At 55.1% G+C, this 20,927-nt stretch overlaps 7 protein-coding genes across 7 annotated transcripts; 4 read left to right on the top strand and 3 right to left on the bottom strand.

Moving 5' to 3' along the window:
* Positions 1-436: 436 nt before the first annotated feature.
* BROUX77_002535 (uncharacterized protein) lies at positions 437-3,280 on the bottom strand (the record flags this gene model as incomplete). The annotated part of the gene is made up of 2 exons (XM_073747086.1): positions 437-2,887; positions 2,993-3,280. 2 exons carry the CDS (start codon positions 3,278-3,280, stop codon positions 437-439), a joined length of 2,739 nt encoding a protein of 912 aa, XP_073607617.1.
* Positions 3,281-3,785: 505 nt separating this feature from the next.
* On the top strand, positions 3,786-4,861 carry BROUX77_002534 (uncharacterized protein; the record flags this gene model as incomplete). Its single annotated transcript, XM_073747085.1, has 2 exons — positions 3,786-4,164; positions 4,224-4,861. The coding sequence occupies 2 exons, from the start codon at positions 3,786-3,788 to the stop codon at positions 4,859-4,861; spliced, it is 1,017 nt and encodes a 338-aa protein (XP_073607616.1).
* Positions 4,862-5,245: 384 nt separating this feature from the next.
* On the bottom strand, positions 5,246-5,923 carry BROUX77_002533 (uncharacterized protein; the record flags this gene model as incomplete). The annotated part of the gene is made up of 1 exon (XM_073747084.1): positions 5,246-5,923. The coding sequence occupies one exon, from the start codon at positions 5,921-5,923 to the stop codon at positions 5,246-5,248; it is 678 nt and encodes a 225-aa protein (XP_073607615.1).
* Positions 5,924-9,176: 3,253 nt separating this feature from the next.
* On the bottom strand, positions 9,177-10,133 carry BROUX77_002532 (uncharacterized protein; the record flags this gene model as incomplete). Its single annotated transcript, XM_073747083.1, has 1 exon — positions 9,177-10,133. One exon carries the CDS (start codon positions 10,131-10,133, stop codon positions 9,177-9,179), a length of 957 nt encoding a protein of 318 aa, XP_073607614.1.
* An 89-nt stretch (positions 10,134-10,222) lies between these two features.
* Positions 10,223-12,031, top strand: BROUX77_002531 (uncharacterized protein; the record flags this gene model as incomplete). Its single annotated transcript, XM_073747082.1, has 2 exons — positions 10,223-10,227; positions 10,381-12,031. The coding sequence occupies 2 exons, from the start codon at positions 10,223-10,225 to the stop codon at positions 12,029-12,031; spliced, it is 1,656 nt and encodes a 551-aa protein (XP_073607613.1).
* A 2,308-nt stretch (positions 12,032-14,339) lies between these two features.
* BROUX77_002530 (uncharacterized protein) lies at positions 14,340-16,049 on the top strand (the record flags this gene model as incomplete). Its single annotated transcript, XM_073747081.1, has 1 exon — positions 14,340-16,049. The coding sequence occupies one exon, from the start codon at positions 14,340-14,342 to the stop codon at positions 16,047-16,049; it is 1,710 nt and encodes a 569-aa protein (XP_073607612.1).
* A 1,524-nt stretch (positions 16,050-17,573) lies between these two features.
* On the top strand, positions 17,574-19,412 carry BROUX77_002529 (uncharacterized protein; the record flags this gene model as incomplete). Its single annotated transcript, XM_073747080.1, has 2 exons — positions 17,574-17,582; positions 17,652-19,412. 2 exons carry the CDS (start codon positions 17,574-17,576, stop codon positions 19,410-19,412), a joined length of 1,770 nt encoding a protein of 589 aa, XP_073607611.1.
* Positions 19,413-20,927: the final 1,515 nt, after the last annotated feature.

The following is a 20,927-nucleotide window of genomic DNA, read 5'->3' as shown; positions in this document are numbered from 1 at the left end:
GCAAAGGACAGCCTCTGGGCTGGGCGGGTGGACACACTTTAGTCATTACACTTTGTGCGGGGGTTTCTGTATGCATGGTTTGGATTTTGGGTTTCTGTTTCTGTATGTAATTTCTGGTACTACTTGTAGTCCCCTGTCGTATGCCGAGAATACCTCGCGAATAGACAGGTTAATAAAGACAATCAAATAAAATCACGCACATAATCAACCAATTGTTGAAAAATTGAATCTGTAAAAGTCTCGAGATTTTTTAAGCTGCCAGAGAACAACAACGACACACAAACTCCTTGTATGAAACGAAAGGATACCTAGGGGAGGAAGAGTCCAGATAATAGGGACAGTCCTAGCCTCAACCACGCATGACAAAAAAAAGTAAAAGAAATAGATACAATAACACCAACAACAGCAAGTACACATATCCCAGAGCTTGCCTGCTCTAGGCCCGCGATCTTGCCCTCTTGCGAGCCGTCTTCTCGCGCTCGTACTCGTTGGACGCAGCGCCCTCCTCGCCCTGGATTTCGGCCACCAGGCGCTTGAACTTTTTCTCGTAGGCCTCGTCCTTGAGCTTCTTGACACGCAGCTTCTCGCGGGCCATAAAGTTGGCGTCCTTGCGTAGCTCGCGCAGGGCGCCCTTGCGTTCGCGCTTGTACTCCTTTTGCAGGCGCGCCGACTCGGCGCGGTCCTTGTTGGGGTCGTAGTGCTTGGTCGGGTCGAACTGGTCCTCGAATTTGGGGAACGACATCTTGATGGAGAGCGGTTTGTGGTGGTGCAGCTCGAGGGTCCGGCGGTTGAGCTGGGCGACTTGCAGCGCGCGCGAGAGCTTGGCAATGGTGCGCTCGATGCGCTCGAGCAGGCTGGCTGGCAGATGGTTGCGCGAGGCCTTGGAGCGAATGTGCTTGAGTACGTCTTGCGCGGGCTGGAAGGTCTCGACAAATGAGGCTTTGCTGGTCCATAGCTCTGAGGCTGCGTCGATTAGTTGCGTAAAGGTATTGACGAGAGATACTTTGAGCACCAGTTCCTCTACATCCGTGAGATCCTTGAATTCGCAGTCAGTGAGCATCATCTTGCGAACGGCAACAGTTTGGCCCTTGCTGATGCGGATACCTTTGGCAGGCTCGTGGACGGGGAACGAGCCCAGGGGAGTCGATGGTTTAACAGGAGCAAGTGAAACAAGGGCGTTGAGTGTGAAGACAAGAACCTCAGGGACGAAGCGCTTGGCCAGCTGCTGGTACTGCAGGATAAGAGTCACAAAGAAAGCACCAATGGCATAGTCCGTGACGTTTTGTGGCACCTTTTGACCGAGGTAGCGGTTCATACAGAGCATGGCGGGCGTAACCACCTGATGGAAGTGGTCGGAGGTGGGGAACATGGACCCAATAGCCGTCAACAGAACAAGATCGCCCATGCTAGGCGCCAGAGAACGCTGCTCAGCAAGCTCGGCGATGTACTTGCGGCACTGCTTGGCAACATTGATTGGGAACATCTTGGCCATGGAGTGGATGTGTCTGGAAACGCTTTCGACCACGGAAAAATCGACACCCTCGAACTCATGGCAGTTGGCAACAAAGTCAACTAGAGCCTCTACAAAATGGCTGAGTTTGTCTTTGTTGGAACTGTCCAGACTGGGGTGGTATAGGGCTCTTATTCGCTGCACAATGGTAGGGGCCTTCTCAAAGGGATGGGCAGTAACAATAGTTAGGAAATCCTCGAGAGACTGGGGGCAGGGGAAGGTATAGGGCAGGCCGGATTCGTCATTCCCCTCACGTGTCCTGATACCCGAAGTCTCAAAAGCGGGGTTCTGGAGCTCCTGTGCTGTTAACCGAAGACCCTGGGTGAACTCGTCATCGTCGTCATTCTGATCTTTGCCATCGTCCTCGCTATCGTCCTCCTCGTCGTCCGATTCTTCCTCGTCGTCTTCGTCGCTGGTCGCAATGTCCACGTCTGACCCACTGGCCACAAGGTCGTCGTCAATAAGGAAGTCGTCTTCATCGTCGAATCCGAGCTCGGCTGCAGTATGTCTGGTCTTGATACCGGCACCCAGACCAAAATCTTCCTCTTCGTCATCCATGTTAATGTCGCCGTCGGGGTTAGGCTTGGAGGCCTCGTCGTCTGACTGCTCGGACTCTGACGAATCCTCTTCGCCGTTCATGCGCTTCATGCGCTTCTCCTCCAGCTTCTTGAGCTTCTCGGATTGTTCGGCAGCAATTTCTTCATCCGTCTTGGTGCGCTCGGCAGGCTTTGAGCGAGTGTCGTCGGCAAGCAGCTTGATCTTTCTGTCAAAGTCCCTCTCAAAGTCGGCACGGTCCATGCCGGCAACCTTGGTTACTGTCTTTTCGGCTGGCGCAGCATCTTTCTTGGGCTTCGAGCCTAGCAACAGGTTCAAGACATCATGAGTCTCTTTGTCGATATCTGCAATGACCTCCAGATCGTCCTCCTTGGCTGCCTGTCGCTCATACTTGTGCATCTTTGACTTGGCGATGAGCTCCTTCATAACCTCGTGTTTGGATTTCTTTGGCTTGGGCTGGCTGTCATCTTCATCTCCCTCGATGGCGTCTCTGTCGGCCTGGAGCTGTTCCAGGAAGCGCTGGCGCTTGATCTTCTTGCGCTCGTCCATCGAGACGTCGCTGCCAATGTCAGACATGTCGTCGTTATCATTGTAGTCGTCGAAGCTGAGAGCCTGGCCGTTGTGGGTCAGCGCACTAATAGGCTCCTCATCTTCAAGGTCGAATAATGATGATTTCTTGTGGCTGCGCTGTTTTTCGGCGACGAAACGCTCAAGCATCTTGTCTTCGAGGGCCATGTTGGGATCGTATTCGCCGATTCGTCTATCGAGGATACCGCCAACCTTGTTGCGCCGTTGCATTTCGACGAGGAGGGTTTCTTGACGCTGAATTTTGGGCCATGTTAGCACGATATGAAGCAAGCATGTGCCGCGGCAGATAATTTGCAACGTTACAAAGAATCAGATATGGGTAGAGGAATAGATGTATACTTTTTGCTCGCCCACGGCCTTTGTCACGCCAGGCCGTCCCATCACGCCCTTGGACGCGGCGGGCTTGTTGGTCGTCACTTCGAACTTGGGGCCCCGACTGTGCTTCAAATCAAAAGGATTGAATTGCTGGCGAATGTTGCCCAAGGCGGCCGCCTTGCGCAGGCGCTTCTCGGTCTGGCCTTTGGCATCATTGGCCTGGGCCTTCTTCTGCTTCTTTGACTTTTGCGGGCCGATAATACCCTGCTCCCGGAGCGAGGACTTGAGTCGCTTGAGCTGAGACGGGGCCATGGCTGCGACGGAGTATGAAAATAAGGAATGGAATCAAAAGTGTCGCTTGTCGGTCAAGCGCCAGTCGCAACAAGAGCAAGCAAGTATTAAGACCTGCTCAGCATCGCAATACCGCAAAAAAAAAGTTCAAGACCATCCCATCCCAAAAATTATTTTTGTATGGCCCCACTTATCCCTATCTTATCGGCAAGGCGGTGAACGCGGGCATAACTGGACCAGGATCAAGCAAGCTTCAGAGCTGTCTTCATTGGCCTCTGAACTTGGGCGGCAACGGCTGAATCAGCCATGCACTTGTCCACTTGATTGCTTATCCTGGTGTTGCTATTCTGTACTCTTTAGTGGTGCTGCATCAAACTCCTTTTTATACTGCGCCTGCGGCTCTTCTACGCTAAGCTTTCTAGCGCTAGGGCTGGTTGATTAAAGTGATTGAAGCTTGTGATGCACAAGCCCAAACCCGAACCCGAACCCACATCACAATCACGTCACACACACAAGTGCATCCATCATGAGCTCTCTCAGCCTGATCGGGAGTGTCAAAAATGAGCGTCTGCTGTTGTTCGGCATGGCGGCTTATGCTGTCACCATGGTCGGCGTTATGTGGAGCATGTTAAACTCGGTGAAGGAAGATAGCGTTATTGAGCCAGTACAGGTCAAGACTCAGTATATTACTCAGGAGACTGAAGATGCATTGCCGCTCCATACAATCGAGAAGCTAGCAGAGCATCCGAACTATTCCATCCGGGACATTTCATTAAAGATTTTGTCAGATCGTGCCGTTGAAGATGGTGCGACCCTTGACATCCTCATCACAGGCATTACTAAGAAGAGCCATGAAGTCCGGCTTCGCTGTCTGCAATCTCTTGCGCTGGTGATAACAAATACATGTAAGTATTCTTTTATCCCTCTTTTTGTATACTTCTTGCTGACACTGCGATTTAACCAGACGGCTCTCGGAATCCGCTCAAAAAATTGAATAATCAGCGCTCGTACGATGCTTTTGTGCGCTGCTTAGAGCTATCACTACCAGATTCTGTAATTCCTAAGTTAGATGATAGCACATGGGACGAGCAAAACTTTCGGGATGAGACCGAGAAGCTTTGTCTATCGTTTCTTTATGAGCTTACCCAGTCTCGCGACGTCATCCTTCTTCTACGGTCACAGTTCGTTGAAAAGTGGCTTGTCAAGCAGAATTGGGGCGATAGCATTGAAGAGCGGCATAGGAACTTTTCCGAGTACACCGCAAACAGACGCAACAGAACTGCAGACATAATCAGGTGCCTGCAAAAGACGACGCTTGGAATGAATGCGCTGCTGGTAGCTGGCCTTCTCCCCTTTCCAACCAAGGCGGAGCAGCAGCTTGATCCCGAGTTCTGGGAAGAGCTGTGTCCGTCACTATGGGAGGAGCAAGATGCTACAGAATGCAATACCACGGCCCCTAGTGCTTTTTCTAGAGGGCGTGAGCAGTCTGAAGAGGAAGTGCGGCTTCGCAGACAGCACCGCGAGGCTATGGTGTTCAACGATGGTACACGGCCTATTGGGCGAGATGATATCATTGAGCGACGGAGAGACTATTTGGAATAGATGGGTTGTATGAATACACAAACTCAATCATGTACTATTCAACTAGGGCCCTATCATTGGTAAAAAAGAGATGTAAGTGAGACTAGGCAGTAAGGTGTTTTGCTTAAATTACTAGTTCACACCCCGAAATAGATTGTGAGTGGCAACTTGGATTTTCCAAAGGACATCATGGTTCTCTCGCGCAGAGATACTTGGGAAAACACACATAGGCTCAAATACTAAATGACAAGAGTTAAAAAGTAAACAGCAGAACAGAGGCCATATAACGAGTCTCTCCGACAACTGTCAGTTGTCTGGAATCAAGTTACACGTCCACAGGCGCCACGGAGTCTTCTCCTATCCACATCTCGGATAATCGTGAGCGGCCCCGGTGTGCTCGAACCTCTAGTGGTACGTGGCAAAGTCGCCGTATCCAGAAATTGCTGCCATCAATGTGCCAATATCGAGTCGGTCGTGTTCCCTGTAGTCCTTGAACTTCCAAGGTTCGACGGACTCTGGCTTGTCTATATGGGAAGGCCCGTTCTGCGCCCCCCACCACGTCTTGAACTCTGTGGCGGCCTGCTCTCGGCACCACCGTTTTGCCCTGGAGAGCGACATCTCGAGTCCGCCAACTTCAGTCCCAGCAACCCCTCTGGCTAACCGGTCGGCTCTTTCATTGCCGGGGATGTTCTTGTGGCCCGGTACCCATCTGACTCTTGCCTTTGGCGCAAAGAGCCCGCCCTGTCTCAGCTTCCAGCTTGCCAGGAGTCGTCTCGTCTCGTCGATGACTGTTTGGGATGTCCCTAGGTCGCCCTCTTCTGCATTCAGACGGTTCACAATGCCCCTGTTATCAAGAAATAGGTAAAGGTCGCCGGTCGTCTTTTGCGGTGGCTCGTGGGCCGCTTGCACGGCGTGTAGGGCTGCGATTGCCTCAGCGACAGCCACTTCTTGCCAGGTGCCCAATGGTTTGCTACCTTCGGCGCAGGTCGTATTGTCTACCACCAGGGTCCACCCGGCCCCTGCGCCGCCGTCTTTGACTTTCGCCCCGTCTGAGTAGGCCCACACCGTATCAGGCCACGCCATGCGCAGGTCCTCTAGATGTCTGGCTACCTCCTCATCTTTGACGCCCTTTATCTCCATGGGTCGTCTGGTCCCTCCTTTGCAGGTCTCACCCCGCCAGGGTTAGGTATCGTCTTGGGCAGGAGCCTAGAGAGAGTCTGAATTCTGTTGCCAATGTCCCAGTCCTTACACAGGTGAGCGTCGTCGAGGTTGTGCAGCCGGGTTACCTCTCTTCTAGCGTTGCTATCGAGGAGGATATCTGCCGGCGGAATCATCGCTGCGCGGTGTAACAGTCCGATTGGCGTCGTTCTGTACATTGGCAAGACTGCTCGGATCGCTTTCCTGAGGGCTATATCAAATAGCTTGGCTGTCGTGGCGATCTTCCGTTCCTTGTGCATCGGCCACCAGGCGGCCGCAGCGTACGTCAGTTTGGAGACTGCACAGGCTCTCACTACATGTAGTAAAAGGCCCGGGGGAGCTCCCTTGTGGCATCCTGCGAGGAGTCTCAGCCCGCTGGCTGTGGTCTCAATCTTCCTGATCGTCTTGTCGCGGTGCTGAGTGAACGCTAGCTTCCTGTCCAGCTCTAGTCCGAGCCAGCGGAGAGTGCTGCCCTGTGGCGTAGCCTCAATAACGTTCCCGTCCGGTAACTTCACGGGAGGGTTCCCTGCCTGCTTTTTCTTGGTGAGGTGCAGGATCCCCGTCTTTCCCTGGTCCAACTGTAGGCCATTTCCTCTGCACCAGTTATCAGCCCGTTCCAAAAGGAGAGCCAACCCCTGTGCATTGGTCTTCAAAACTGGCGAAGCCCACAAGACACATCCGGCGTCTGCGTAACCCCTAGCTCCCGGTAGAGAGCTGTATAGAGGGGCCATGAACAGCATGTAGAGAATCGGGGAGACCGGTGACCCTTGGGGTAGTGAGCCTCCCAGCTGTCTCGTGTCCGTGACATGACCGTCCATCGCTAGCGCTGCGCTTCGTCCTTGTAGAAACGATCTTGTCCATTTGCACAGTGCTATTGGCCACCCTTCCTCCTGAAGTCGGTTGACCATGCGGTTCGGCGTGACAGTATCGAAAGCTCCTTTGACATCGAATGTAGCTATCGACACTGCGTTCTTCATTTCCCAGCCCCGTTCGATCTCGTCTACCAGACTGAGCAACAGGTCTGAGCACGCGCGCTTTGGAATCGCACAAGCGTACCTCTTGGGGATGACGTCTCTTTCCACGGCTTCATAGGCCAGCCGCCTTGCCACCAGTCGCTCCAGGCCTTTGCCCAGGGTCGGTAGCAGCGAGATGAGTCTGTATGCCCTTGGCTCTCGACGGTCTCTCCCTGGCTTGGGGACCGGACACATACGGGTCTTCTTGAAAATGTCAGGGTGTACTCCGTGGGTCAGGGCCACTTGGTAGAGGCGGACAATGGCTTCTTTCAGGTGCGGCCAGGCCTTTTTCCACAGATCGTTTCGGAGTCCGTCCATTCCCGGGGCTGTGTTTGCTGGCTTTTTGATGGCCCGCAACACTTCTGACTCGGTTGGGGGGTCCCAGACCCTTCTCCCGTCTTCGTCTAGTGGGCCCAGTGCTTCGTCATCTTCTCGTCTTGTCGGTGCATGCACGTCCGAGAGGAGTTCGCACTTGTCCCTGGTGTCTGACAGCATCTCCCCGTTGGGCTTCTTGAGAGGAGGGGTGCGTTGCTTGGCCTGTTTATGGGCCCAGTTGGCTGCTTCAAAAATCTTTCTCGTGTCGGTGATCTCTCTGATCTCCTTCGCGTAGTAGTTTTTCTTCGCTCTGCGAACCTCTTTGCACAACTTCTTCTTTGCCAGGTTCCTCTGCTCTGCGATCTCGGGCCTAGCTCCGCCACTTCTCATGGCTTGTTTCCACCTTCGTCTGGCTCTCCGGTGTACTTTCGCGGCTTCCTTGCACCTGTCATCCCACCAGGGCACTCCTCGTTTGTTCGGCCGTACCTCCGGGGCACAGACCTCCACTGCCCGTTGTAGTCCCACAGTGAGGGCTTCAGCAAGCTTGTCAGCATAGCCCTGCGGGCCCCCTTCAATCGTCTCGGGGTCGTCGGCTGTCAGTCTCTCCAGGTCGTCTTTGAGTCGCTTGCATTCCTTAGCGAATCGCTCCTCATCCAACTTCTTCAGGTCTCGTCGCTTTTCCGTGGCGTCGCTGTCTGCTGGTGCTCCCTCTATGGTCGTCATGAGGCCTTCGTGGTCGCTAGGTGATAAGCCTGGAATGATTTCCTTCCTCACTGTCCGTTGCGCCAAGAGTCCTCTGGTCGCAATGGCCAAATCAATGGTGTGTCCCCTGTCGTGGGTTGGGCCTAACTGGGCGTTGAGTACGACTGCCTCATGCTCCTCTACCCACTCCAAAAGTTTTTCCGCTTCGGGAGACGTCCTCTCGCATTTCTCGTCCCATACCCGATGGTGGAGGTTGAAGTCTCCGGCTGTCAGACTAGGGCTGGATATGCGAGTCTCTAAAAGTCGTAGGACCGCCTCGTTCGTTCTCACAGACCCTCTGCCTGCGTTGTATATGCTTATTATCTGGATTGTCGTATTTCCAGATCGAATCGTTACTGTCGTGATGTCAGGGTGCTCCTCTCCAAGTGACCTGCACTCAAATCGTGGTCCCTTCCTCACGTACAATAAGGCCCTTGGTCTTGGGTCCCATGTCGTCATTGGTGCCACCAGGTCGTATTGATGGTGCGTCTGTGTTTTGTTGGCTTTTTTATCTTTGCCCACCCAGGGTTCCTGGATGGCAATGATATCTGCTCCCAGAGTATGTGCCTGTTGCAATGGGGTTGCGTGTGATGGCGCTACCTTCTACACGTTAATCTACGCTATTCTAACACTCTACTTCCTTGTTGGCTCTATAGGGCCCTCCATCATAGTTCTTCTTCCCGGGTCTCCATCGCGTCGGCCGGGGAAGTGGCGACATCATCCTTGTTCTTAACTTGGGGGGCCCCGGACTTCTCTGCGTCTTTTGCGGGGGCGGTCTTCGTCACGTCGTCGTCATTGGCGGAGGGCTCTGTGACGTCCATTTCATGGTCACCATTGTCTCGTATACCGTGGGGGGAGACGACCCTTCTTCTCTTTCTTGAGGCTTCATCGCCGGTGTTGCGCCCGGTTGGCTCCTCCGCGGTGGTTTCCTGGGAGTGGCCGCGGGCCTGGGGACGTCTGGATGGGTACGAGACCGGTCGTGTCGTTCCCATGAACGCCACGTGGTTGGGTCTTCCCTTCATCTTTTTGGGATCCAGCGCAATCGACACTGTTCCCTCGTGCATGCCCTCCTAGATCCACCACGATAGGGCCAGGGGTGCACATCCAAAGGCTTCCATGGCCGCCGTTCGGATGTCCTCTTCAGTCACGGCGCGGGCGGCAATTTTCCCGTCGCTTCCGAGCTCCCGGATGGTTCGCTCAACCCGGTATACGCGCACGAATTGCCACGTGCAGGGTTCTTTGACTGTAACTGCGTCTAAAGCCTTCTTGATGTGCTCTGCGCGATCCATCAGGTCTTTCGCCTTTCCTTCAGCGACAAGTATCAGTCCCTTCTTGCTGAAGCCCGCCTCCAACACTCCCTTCCCCTTGGGGACTCCCTCGTTGAGGCGTCTAGTAATGGCGCTCGGGCTAAGTTCCCTAAACTGGGATCCTTCCGGTAGCTCCACGAATACCTTCTTTTCCGCGCTCGTGCGCTTCTTGGTCTTGGGCTCTGGCTGAGGCGCCGGTTCTTTTGCCCCCTTCTTGGCAACTTGCGACCATGTCGAGTTGTTCGTCTTCGGACCGCTCGTCGGTCCCGTGGCATTTTCCCGTCCCTCGTTGGGGGACGCCTTCGTAGTCCCGGTATTGGCGGGCGTATCTTTTCCCGACTTGTTCGAGGTCTCCTTTGCGGCTGGCGCTGTGCTGTTGCCGCGGGCGTTGTTGGTCGTTGCGTGTGAAGGGGCTGGACCCGCAGTCACGGTGTCCACTCCTCCGCCTGACTCGCACCACCACTTCAGGGTGTCTGCCAGTGCCTTCTCCAACTTCTTTCTCTTCTCGTCCCCATTCTTGATCGAGGCGTCTTTGAAGGCTTTAGTAGCCCCTTCGTCCATTTTGGCCGCGATTTCACCCGCGATTTCGGCCAGCGCGGTAGCTTCCTGGATCTTCTTCGCGTGCCAGTTGGCCAGGATGTCCGCCATGTTGTTCTTGGGCGGCACCTCTGGGCGTGATGGCTGCGCCTGCGCGCTTGCAGTGCTGCTCGACTCCGTCATTCTTATAATACTTCTTCGGTCTTTCTGAACGGAAAGAGGTGTCTTATATCGTTTTTTGAGGTTGCTGAGAGAGAAAAGTTGCGTTGATGATGTGGTAAATAGTAAGGGTTGGGTAGGGTTGATACATGTTCCTATGGTTGTAAGGTTTCTTTTACGACACTTTTTGAGATTGGAAAGATTCATCACTGTCAACAACCATTAATAGCGCGTAATTGGTGTAGTGGTAACATTAATCGTTGCCATCAAGCGATGCGGTGGACCCCCGCGGGACTCTGCGCTGGCTGGGCGTGTTGTGGTCCCGCAACCTGTCGTTCCTGCCGCACATCCGCGACGTAGCCCAGAGGACGGCGCCCGTGATCCGAGGCATCCAGATCTTGTCCGGTTGTTGGAAGGGCGCGCCGATTAGGGGGGCTCTCACGGCCGTCCGCGCCTGCGTGGTCACGAAACTGACATACGCGGCGGCCACGTGGTGGCGCCCTGGCCCCTCGCCAACCAAGCCTTCCCGGGGCCTTCTCGGGGCTGCCCACATCCTGGACCGCACGGTCAGGAGGGGACTACGTGCAGCGCTGCCCTTATATTGCACGACGCCATGTGCGATCTTCAACCTGGCATCGGGGTTCCCCCCCATGAGCTGCGTCCTCGACCACCTCCTGGCCTCGGCCGGCATCAGGGCATCTCTAGCCCCGGCAAACCACCCCTTAGGGTTCGGAGACACCGATGGTGGCAAGCTGGGTACGCTCAAGAGGCTACTCCCGCACAGGATCGCCACGAGCCTCCCTGCTGGGTGCAAGGGAGTGCTCCCGACAACCCGCCCCCCGCTGCAAGGCGACAAGGAGGCCGCAGCCGCGGCCCACCAGCTACTAGTCCGCTCCTCGGACCCCTCAGATCTCTGGATCTATACGGATGGATCCAAGCTGAGGGATGACAAGGTCGGCGCCGGCTGGGTGGTCATTCAGGACGGCAGGACCCTGTCCACGGGCAACTGCCCTGCCCCGTTCCGCGCCGAAGTCCATGACGCCGAGGTGCTGGCCATCGCCAAGGCCCTGGCAGAGGTCGACTCATGGGAGAAGCCACAGTGCCGCAAGGTCTGGATCTGCTCCGACAATCTCGCCGCAGTGAACCGGCTCACGTCTCGCTACGCCAAGCCGGGCACCTCCGAGCAGTATCTGAGGCGCGCCCAGATGATCTGCGCAAGCTGGATCAGACCGCACCCAGAGCGGCCACGACCAAGGCCCTGGCCCGACGGCCCACCCGAGGTAGAGGCTATTTGGGTCCCGGGCCACTCCGACATCGCGGGCAATGAGCTCGCAGATGAGCAAGCAAAGCTAGGGGCCAGGACAAACATCTGGCTGGACGGCATGTCGCTCTCCTGGGCCCGCCACTATTTCCGCTCCCGTCTCGACTCTGCTTTCCGCGCCTGGTGGGCAGAGGAGGGACGCGCCATCAGACCCCATCTGCACCGCCCAGTTGAACCCCCCAAGAAGGCTTGGTCAAGTCTCCTTGACGAGACAGATCGCAAGCTCGCCTGCGCAGTGCTGACTGCTCTGTCCGGCCATGGCGACTTTGCGGCCTACCATCGCCGCTTCGAACATGTGGACGCCGTGCTCTCCTGCCCCCTTTGCGGATCGGAGACCGCCCCAGAACATGTTTGGGTCTGCCCCCGGAACCCACAGCGGGTGTCCCGCAGCTTCTTCCAGAAGTTGATAGGCACCAAGCGCGGGGCCACCTGGCTGGCCGCCAAGGCAGCTAAAGCACCCACTGTGCTGCTCGCCCACCGCCGTGCGAGGACTGAGGTGCACCCACAGGCCGCCGACCCTCCCGCTCGCTCCCCGTCGAGCCTACCACCGCCCGCCCCTCCACCTCCCAGTGCGGGGGCTCCCCCGGGCCTCTCGGCTTAGCGCGCGCGCTGCCACTCTCGTCTGTTTGCTCGTTCTCCCTTTCTCTCTCTACTTCTTGTCTTTCCTTTGTTACTTTTCTTTTGTCATGTTCTATCTTTCTTTTGGGTTTGGTCTTCTACAGGGTAAAGGCCGAGGCTTGGGGTCTTGTTTGGGGCCTTACAAGCGAAGGACAGCCATTGCGCTGGGCGGTCGGGGGACCCTCCGTCATTATACTTCGTGCTGTGGGGATTTTCTGTATGCATGATTCTGGGTTTTTGGTTCTTTAGCTTCTGTATGTATTTCTTGGTACTAGTTTTAGTCCCCTGTCGTATGTCGAGAATACCTCGCGAGTAGACAGGTAAAATAAAGACAATCAAATCAAATCAAATGCTTTTCATGTAACTTAGTCACCAACCTTCCCTCCTACAACCCTCGGGGGGGTACCTTTGAGGTCGGCCTCCCCCCCTCGAGCCTAGGCTGAGGGTCTCACGAGGACAGCAACACGATCCCAATGCTGCTGCCATTCTCGTCTCTTCAACATGACAACGAGCTGCGAAGCCAGAGTCCGCTTTCTCCCAACTTTGAGGGATTTCCTCGCCGTCGACTCGCCCCCTTTTCACGACACCCTCCTCGCGATCGCCGGCCCTTTATCGCCGCCACACACAACAACTCGTGGATCCATCTTCGCAACTTGGGACTGCAACCTTCCCTCCTACAACCCTCGGGGTGGCACCTTTGAGTTCAAGATGTCGCCCCCTGGCCAAAAAACGAACATTCCCCCCTCGTTGTGGGCTTGAACGAGCGCGCACATATCCCCAAAGCTGCGTCTATTCTTTTTTCGAGTTGTGAGGCCTTGAGCCCGTCTTTTTCCCCTCTCGTGGGTTGATCTCGTCGACGTTCGCCCCTTTTCTCACCACCGCTACGACCGTCGGCCCCTCGAGCACTCTGCACTGCACCTCAGGGAGACACACTCACTCTCGATGGACCGCCTTTCTGGAAGGTTCAGGTAGTCCGCCCCGTGGCGCGGGAACCGTATCGCTGTGCCTCATCCATTGCGCACGCTACGGTTACGCCAACTTTTCTTTCTTCAGGTCCCACGATCACCAGACTTCTGGAGGCTCATCTGGCCGTGGTTTTTTCGCTCTTTCGAGAGCCCCCAGGCCACGTCCGCTGATTGGTTCGTCTGCGAGAATTTTTCTCGTTTTCCCACCCTTTAGCCGACGAATGAATGTTGGTGGGGATGGTAGCTCCACAGCAGGGCTGCGCTGGTTTTGGTTCCACTTTTTCTTTGGGGGATGGTTTGGGGTTGTTGCGCTTTTTGCGCGGTACTACAGCAGTTAGCCAGGATTCCGGGTTTTGTTTGGAGGTTGCACGAGAGAGGGACAGTCCTAGCAGCTGGGCGGTGGGAAACTGCACGTCATTACACTTCGCCAGTGCAACTATCTATAGGCGGATTCGGGTGCTGGTTTTTAAACAGCTGTATGTATTTCTGGTACCAGCAATGGTCCCCTGTCGTATGCCGAGAATCCCTCGCGAGTAGACAGGTTAAATAAAGACTTTCAATTCAATGCAACTTGGGACTGTCCCTTTGAAGGTTCAGACAGTCCACCTTCGTTTTTTTCCTTTTCCTTTGTCTTTCCTTTGTCCTGCTGTGGCACTCGGGGACTGCATCGAGCCTCAGCCATGATTCGGTGCGGCGGCCACTTCGAAAAGCGGAAGGATACACCCCTAGTCTCCGGGGGCTCATCTGGCATGGTTTTTCACCCGCTCAACGACTCGGGTTTTTCCATGCCACGCTGGTTGTGATGGTCGACTTTGTGTCTGGCCACGTTTCTCGGTCGAACGAATGTTGGTGGGGATGGTCAACTTTTTGTGGGGGTTAGGGTTTATCTGGGGAAATTGTTTTTTTTTTTTGCTTTTGTTACTTGTTTCCTTGTCGCATGCAGAATTCCATTTACTGGTTGTCCTACGCTCGCGCGGGGGTCGAAGGGCCCCGATGACCAAGGTCTTCTCATGTTTGGCAGGCCCGAGAGGGCCTGTGTCCGCCTCACGGCGGACCGTGTAATGCTTTTCATGTAGCTTAGTCACGTAAAATAAAGTCAAGTCAAGTCAAAGTCAAGTCAAGGACCTTGACTCCGTCACACCCAACCGCATGGTGAACCGGCTTATCTCATAAGGATGGCCCGCTTCAATATGCCGCTGGACAGCCTCCTTTTTGTCAGGTCGCACCTCCACTATCTCCTTGGATGGGTTCCACGACCAACCAACCCCCCTCGGTGGAAGCCTGCCCCAAGGCTCACCAATCTCACCCATACTCTTTCTCCTCTTCATGGCCCCGCTATACGAAAGAGTCCCCACAGCATTAGGCTATGCAGACGATGGGTGTCTCGTAGCCAAATCCTTAACACTCAGAGAGAATGCTGCTCTCCTCAAGATGGACCTCGAGGTGGCTCAGTCCTGGTGCTCCGGAAACGGGCTCTCCTTAGACTGGGCTAAATCCGGGTATATTCACATTACCCACAAGCGAAACATGGGGAACCCCGAGGTCATCCTCCCCAATGGACAATCCCTCGCTCCAGTCGGCGTCAACGAACCCCTACGCTGGCTAGGCGCCCTCCTCCATAGAAAGCAGTCTCCGCGCCCCCAGGTCGCTCTGGCCGTGAGGAAAGCCCAAAAGGCTATCAGTGGAATCAGGATGCTCTCCGGAGTCTACAAAGGGGCACCAACAGAGTCCCTGATACATGCAGTGCGTGCGTGTGTCATACCAATTCTAACGTTTGCTGCGGTCGCATGGTGGCCTTTACGGACGCGCAGGCGGCAGATTGTACATCTAGAGTCTCAACTGGGAAAGACATTACGGGCAGCCCTGCGGGCGGCCCTCCCGGTGTACTGCACGACCTCGACCGCCCTGCTCCATCACGCAGCCAAAATCCCCACGATGGAACTCATCCTAGACGACCTCCATCACCGAGAAGCCATCCGGCTAGCAACCCTTGACCCCAATCACATGCTAGTCCGGGACAAGAGAGACGCGCGAGTTTACGCACTCCGCAGGCTTCTACCAAAATCAATCCCACAGGCCAGCTACCTGTATGACAAAACAGCTATATCACCATACCCTGGATCTCTGCCCTTCGCCGACAAGGAGGAGGAGGTGCAGAGACACGCCGAACGGCGGAGCAGGTGTCCTGACGACATATGGGCGTACTCGGACGGTTCCATGCTGGCTTCTGGTTTCACCGGAGCAGGCTGGGTCGTAGGGTACCCGGAGGACACGCTCGCAGGGCCCATACCAACGGGTAAATGGAATGAAGTCGCAGATGCCGAAGCCATCGCAGCCCTTCATGCACTTGAGTGTGCTGAAGTGGAATACGCGGGTCAAAGCAAAACTCTACACCTCTGCCTGGACAACAGGAGTGTCGTCGACCGCATCCTCAACCCAACAACAAAGATCGGAACGTCCCAAAACCAGATCGATAGCGTCAAGTCAAAGCTTCGCAATTGGCACATCCACAGGCCCGGCTGTACCGCCTACGTACACTGGGTCCCTGGTCACATGGGGGTACAGGGAAACGAAGCGGCTGACGAACGCGCAAAAGGAGGCGCTGCCAGGGACCACACAGAGACAGAGTTTATGTCGCTTGCCCGGGCCCAGCGGTGGCGCAAAACATGGCTCCAGGAAGGCTCTGACAAGTGGTGGAACACCCAGAAGAAGCCCTCCCACCTGACGCACCAGTTAGATGCGCCCAAACTCTGGAAGCACGAGTATAAAAGCTTCGGACGACAGACGGTTGGTCGTGTGCTGAGTGCGAGATCCGCTCATGGGGACTTCGCCCAGTACCACCGCCGCTTTGCTCACGAAGACGCCGAACTACTCTGCCCAGACTGCAACGAGGAGAAGTCTGCCTTTCACGCATGGACCTGCGCCCATGTCGCTAGACCTTTCCAAGAAAGATTCATTCAGAAGCTGATCGTCTCCGAGAAGGGCTTCCGCGCTCTCGCAAAGAAGTTGATGCCCAGCGCCACGCAGGCTGAATAAATCCACACCACCTTCTCACATATTTCCTTTGTCTGCGGCGCCATCTTTCGAAGATATGGTTTTTCGTTTTTTGTTTTGCTTCTGTTCTGTCTTTTCTTTTGCTACCATGTGCTTTACTGCGTTCGTTTCTGTATACTTTCCGTTTTTTTTTTTTTTTTTTCTTTTGTTACTTGTTTCCTTGTACCACACATGCAGAATTCCACCCACTAGATATCCTACGCTCACGCGGGGGTTGAAAAGCCCCGATTTCTAGGGTTTTCTCATGACTAGCAGATCTGCTAGGATCTGTGTCCGCCTCACGGCGGGCCGTGTAATGCTTTTCATGTAGCTTAGTCACGTAAAATAAAGTCAAGTCAAGTCAAGTCAAGGACCTTGCGGGGGGGACTTGTAGTCCCCTGTCGTATGTCGAGAACCCCTCGCGAGTAGACAGGTAAAATAAAAACAATCAAATCAAGCCTGCCGGTTCGGGCCGAGTGGGTGGTGGGGGCATGGACAGAGTGCAATGGGCTCGGAGAAGTTTTTGATAGCAAGAGGATGTGCGCAGTGGTCGATTGAGGTTGATATCAAGCCAGGATGTAGCGGTGACTCGTGCGTATTTGCACATGTCAAAAGGTTGAGGAGCAGGCGGGAAATGAGTTCTTGGCGTCGAGAGGGAGGGATGTAGTGCGACGCTAAAAAAGCTTATATTGACGACATGTGGCGGAGAGGGGTCCTATGGTGTCGGAGGAGAGATACATTTCCAGTTACGCAGGGCCTTTTAAACATGCAACCGCGTTTTCCAATACTCTCAATGGCGGGGGTTCATATGAGGGTCTTGAAAATGTATCACAACGCTTATTTTACCGTGATATCATGGAGTGCCTACTTTCTGAGATGTCTTCTGCGGGCAAGATGCGACCGGGAGACCGAGCAGCGGACTCCGCGCGTCAAAAGCCTTTGGTCCTGTATGGAAGTACCATTTCTGAATCGAATGGACCTCCCAGGCCAGTTATACGAGCGATTCTGACCGAGATATCCACCACTAAAACCCAATCGTCCTGTCCGTCTGAATCCCCGTACCTTCTCCCCGCCGGCCCGACGCGTGTCGCGTCCCGAATTCTGCCAGTCATATGGCTCCCCGCCTTCCATTTCGGGCCGGGCTGATTGCGCCAGCCAACCAGAGCTGACGGTCTTGAGCAGGGGGGGCTCTCTGGGTATAAAAATGCGGGCAGTCTCCTGTTGCTCCGGTTGCTGGTCGATTCATTTCTTTCTTCTACATCATCACTCCGACATTGCGTCCGTTTGACTACTTGTGACTTTGCTTCGCGGCTTTGCTTTTCTTCATCGACTGACTTGACTTTCTGATTCTGTTGTTTTCTGCAACTGCTCTGGCTTCTACCATCGTCCATTGTTACTGGCCTCTTTCTCTCTCGTCGTAGTTGCCTGTTGACTTGGGTCATTGTTCTATCCTCGATTCTCGTCTGGTGTTTGCTCTTGCTGTTACTGCTGTTGCTTTTCTTGCTAGCTACCTGCCCCTGTGTCAACATGTCTCGTGTAAGTAGTTGCCCCCTTTCTTGGTGCACACCTTCCTGCGTCAACACATTCACTAACTTCCAGCCCTAGCCCACGAATCATACTGCCACTCCTGGAGGATCGGCTTCCCCGCCGTCTCCGCCAGGTCCACCACCGGGCCCGGCGTATTTCGCCTCGGCATCGGGGTCCGGTCGCCTCCGGACCCTGGATCTTTATCGCGCCCGGTCCGGCAAGGTCCACCGGGTGACCTCTTGGGCTTCGGCCCCGCTGCGGTCTGCGTCCTTTCCCAGGGCGCAGCCTCCCCTCAAGTCGGTCCTGCGGCCGTCTATCTCGCTGCGCTTTATTGAGCGCCCGAAGAAGACGGTCCGCTGGGCCTTTGATGTGAAGGAGAACGCCCCTCGTCCAAAGAAGGTGGACGAGGAAGAGCCCGAAGACTCGGGCTTAGATCTGGAAGCCTTGGTGGCGGAGGCCAAGGCACTGATGGCAGCAGAGTCATTGACTATGCAGGAGGCTATCAACCAGGTCCTGGCCCGCGCACTGGACCCAAGTGATGACGAAGAAGGGGAAGATGAAGACGAAGACGAAGGCAAAGACAAAGAAGAAGAAGGACCCAGCGACTGGGGCTTCAACTCCTTCTCGTCTGAGTCAGACGCGGAGGGAGGTGATGCTGCCCTGTCCCCCGAGGAACAGTCCTCAAATGGCCTGGTGTTGCCAGACCCGTTCTCGCCTTTGGGCAACAACGGTCTGGCTCTGCCAAGCCTGGTCCCCTACAACAGGGGGGACATGGCCCGCACTCCCAGCCCCACTGGCGAAAGCCGGTCGTCTTCGCCCTTCCTCTCGTCGCCGCTTGACGCGAGAGTTTCTCCCGCTCGGGCTTTTCCCTGGGATGCCGGTCTCACGACCGGCGAAGACCGGATGTCTGTGGCTGAGAGCCCAGACCTCCCTTCCTCGCCGTTCCTGTCCACTCCCCGCGATGCCTCGCCGTCTCCCTCCCGTCTCACTTTCTCCCAGGCTCCGGGAAATTCGCTTGAGGAGAGCCCCGTGGCTTCGGCCTCTTCAGTTTCCTCATCGGCGTCATCGACGCGCACGAAACTACGGGAGGCCTACGACCGCCCGTTCCCCGCCCGCCAGTTGTTTGGCTCTGCGTCGCGCACGCAGGGCTCTTATTCGCCTCTTTCTTCTCCTCCTTCTCCTCGCTCTCCTTCGTCCCGTTCGCCCTGGGGCCTTGAGCCGACCGAGGTGCTTGTGTCGTCTCCTTGCCCGGCTCCTGCGCCCGTCCGCCGCCGTAAGAAGCAGCCCCCTGTTCCCCACACGTCGATCCGGGGCGACCCGTTCCCAGTCTTTTCTCTTTTGGGAACAGTCTTTTGGGCTGTTGTCAGCTTTGCCCGCATGGCCTGGGCCCTTGCCATCTCGGTTTCGGTCGACATGGCGAGCCCCTTCTCCTACTTTTGCTCCGCCTTCTTCATCCTGCTTGCTCGCCTCGCCCTGCCCACCCTGTTGGCTCTTCTCTTCGCTGCCTTGCGCCACGGCGTCTGTTCCACCTTGGCCATCCCCCTTTCGCTCCTGCGGTTTGTCAGGTCCTTTGGACCTCCGCCACCCCCAGGCAAGGATAGGTGGGAGTTGTGGGAGGTGTGCTACCTCATAGTTGGTGCCCTCGTCATGCCATGGTGCCAGCTCCTGCGCTTGATCGTCCTGTTCTTGTGGCCCTATGTCGAAATGGGCTACTATGCTGGAATGTCGTGGTACAGCGATACCACTCGATCAATTTCTCGTCGTGCTTCTCACGCCCTGAGCCTGTGTGGATGGGGGATTCGGACAGCGATTGCCACTGTTTGCTGGGAGCTTTTTTAGCCAATGCACTGGGCAGCTGGGCTATCCCTACCTGATCTCCTCCGGGCTGTCGATATCTTGCTGGTCTGCCTGACGACCACTGTTGTTTTTGCCCTTGGCCTTTTGTTGTCGCTCTTGTCGACTGTGTGTGTTGGCATTGTGTGCCTATGCTCTGCCGATTCCTCGATAACTCCAACGCCACCCAGCGAGCCTGAGCCTGTTGTCCCAGTCGTACTGGAACCACGGTGGGGCCGTCTCAACAACTTCCAGGCTGCTGGAATCCACCCGGTCCCTGCTAGCTGGAATGGACCCATGTTTGGTGCAATGCGCAGAAGACAGTAGAGCTTTTGGCTCCTGTTCTCTCGTGTTTGTCCTGCTAGTTTCCGTTCTTCTGGTTGCATAGGCCATCCTCTCAATTTCACCTGTCGTGATACTATCTCTAGACTTTCATCTACGGTTTTGTCCGCAGCTTGATCTGACCGTTCCCGCATCCCCCCAATCTTCTCTATTTCTTGTGGATGGCCTCCCATCGCCATTCGACACCAGACACTGCCCGATGCTACTTGAACAACGACACGCTCCCTGCCTGAGCTTCTGTTTGAGTTGTGTAACCCGGGTTTTCCTCTGTACAACATGGCTTCACCGTGTGGTGGTAGGCCTGGCTCCTTCATGTGTTCCTAAAGTCCCCTTTATTATTGATATCCTTGAAGCTTTCTTATTCATTGTGACTATGATTTTCATTCATCATTACTATCATTTTTGCCATGCTTCGCTTCTGGCTTCCCTAGTTTTTAGGCCTCACCGCGTCGAGCTCCCGCCATATCCTGGGGTCTGCCCTTGCATAATAAGAGGGCACACCACCCAGGGCTTTATTCCAAGAAGGCGAACCCCCGATAAACATTGTCACAAGGGGGACTATACCGAGCTGAAGGACGAGCAGGACGACCTGTGGGGAAGTGTATTCTTGCAAAGAGCCGAACAAGGTCGGTTCCGATGGGGGCATGTCCTACAAGGACATACCCCTTTCTCTTCATCGTCTTCGCCTTGGAGACCCGTCTTCGAGACCTATTTACACGGAATAGGTCTTCAGAGAACAGGTTTCTCAAGACTAGTCTTAAACGAACAGTTACCAAAGCAACTGTTCAGCTTGGGATGCGTCTACATATGCCTACTTTTGTAAGGTTTGCTTTTGGGGAGCAGATTGTCAGAGTCCAGGCTGGCATGGGACGCTTGCCACAACCTCTCTTTTCCTTGTTGTTTTTGTTTTGCTTTCTGCGTTGATGATGCGGCTTGTTTTTTGACCCCGCAGCTCACAAGAGGCTACAGGGCATGTAGCTTCGCTTTGTTTTGTTTTGCTTTCTGCGTTGATGATGCGGCTTGTTTTTTGACCCCGCAGCTCACAAGAGGCTACAGGGCATGTAGCTTCGCTTTGTTTTGTTTTGCTTTCTGCGTTGATGATGCGGCTTGTCTTTTGACCCCGCAGCTCACAAGAGGCTACAGGGCATGTAGCTTCGCTTTGTTTTGTTTTGTTTTGCT

This window comes from Berkeleyomyces rouxiae (assembly GCF_048999995.1).
Source record: "Berkeleyomyces rouxiae strain 22BRR77 chromosome Unknown BrBRR77_ptg000002l, whole genome shotgun sequence".
Classification (NCBI taxonomy): domain Eukaryota; kingdom Fungi; phylum Ascomycota; class Sordariomycetes; order Microascales; family Ceratocystidaceae; genus Berkeleyomyces; species Berkeleyomyces rouxiae.
This window is presented reverse-complemented; position numbering and strand designations above follow the sequence as displayed.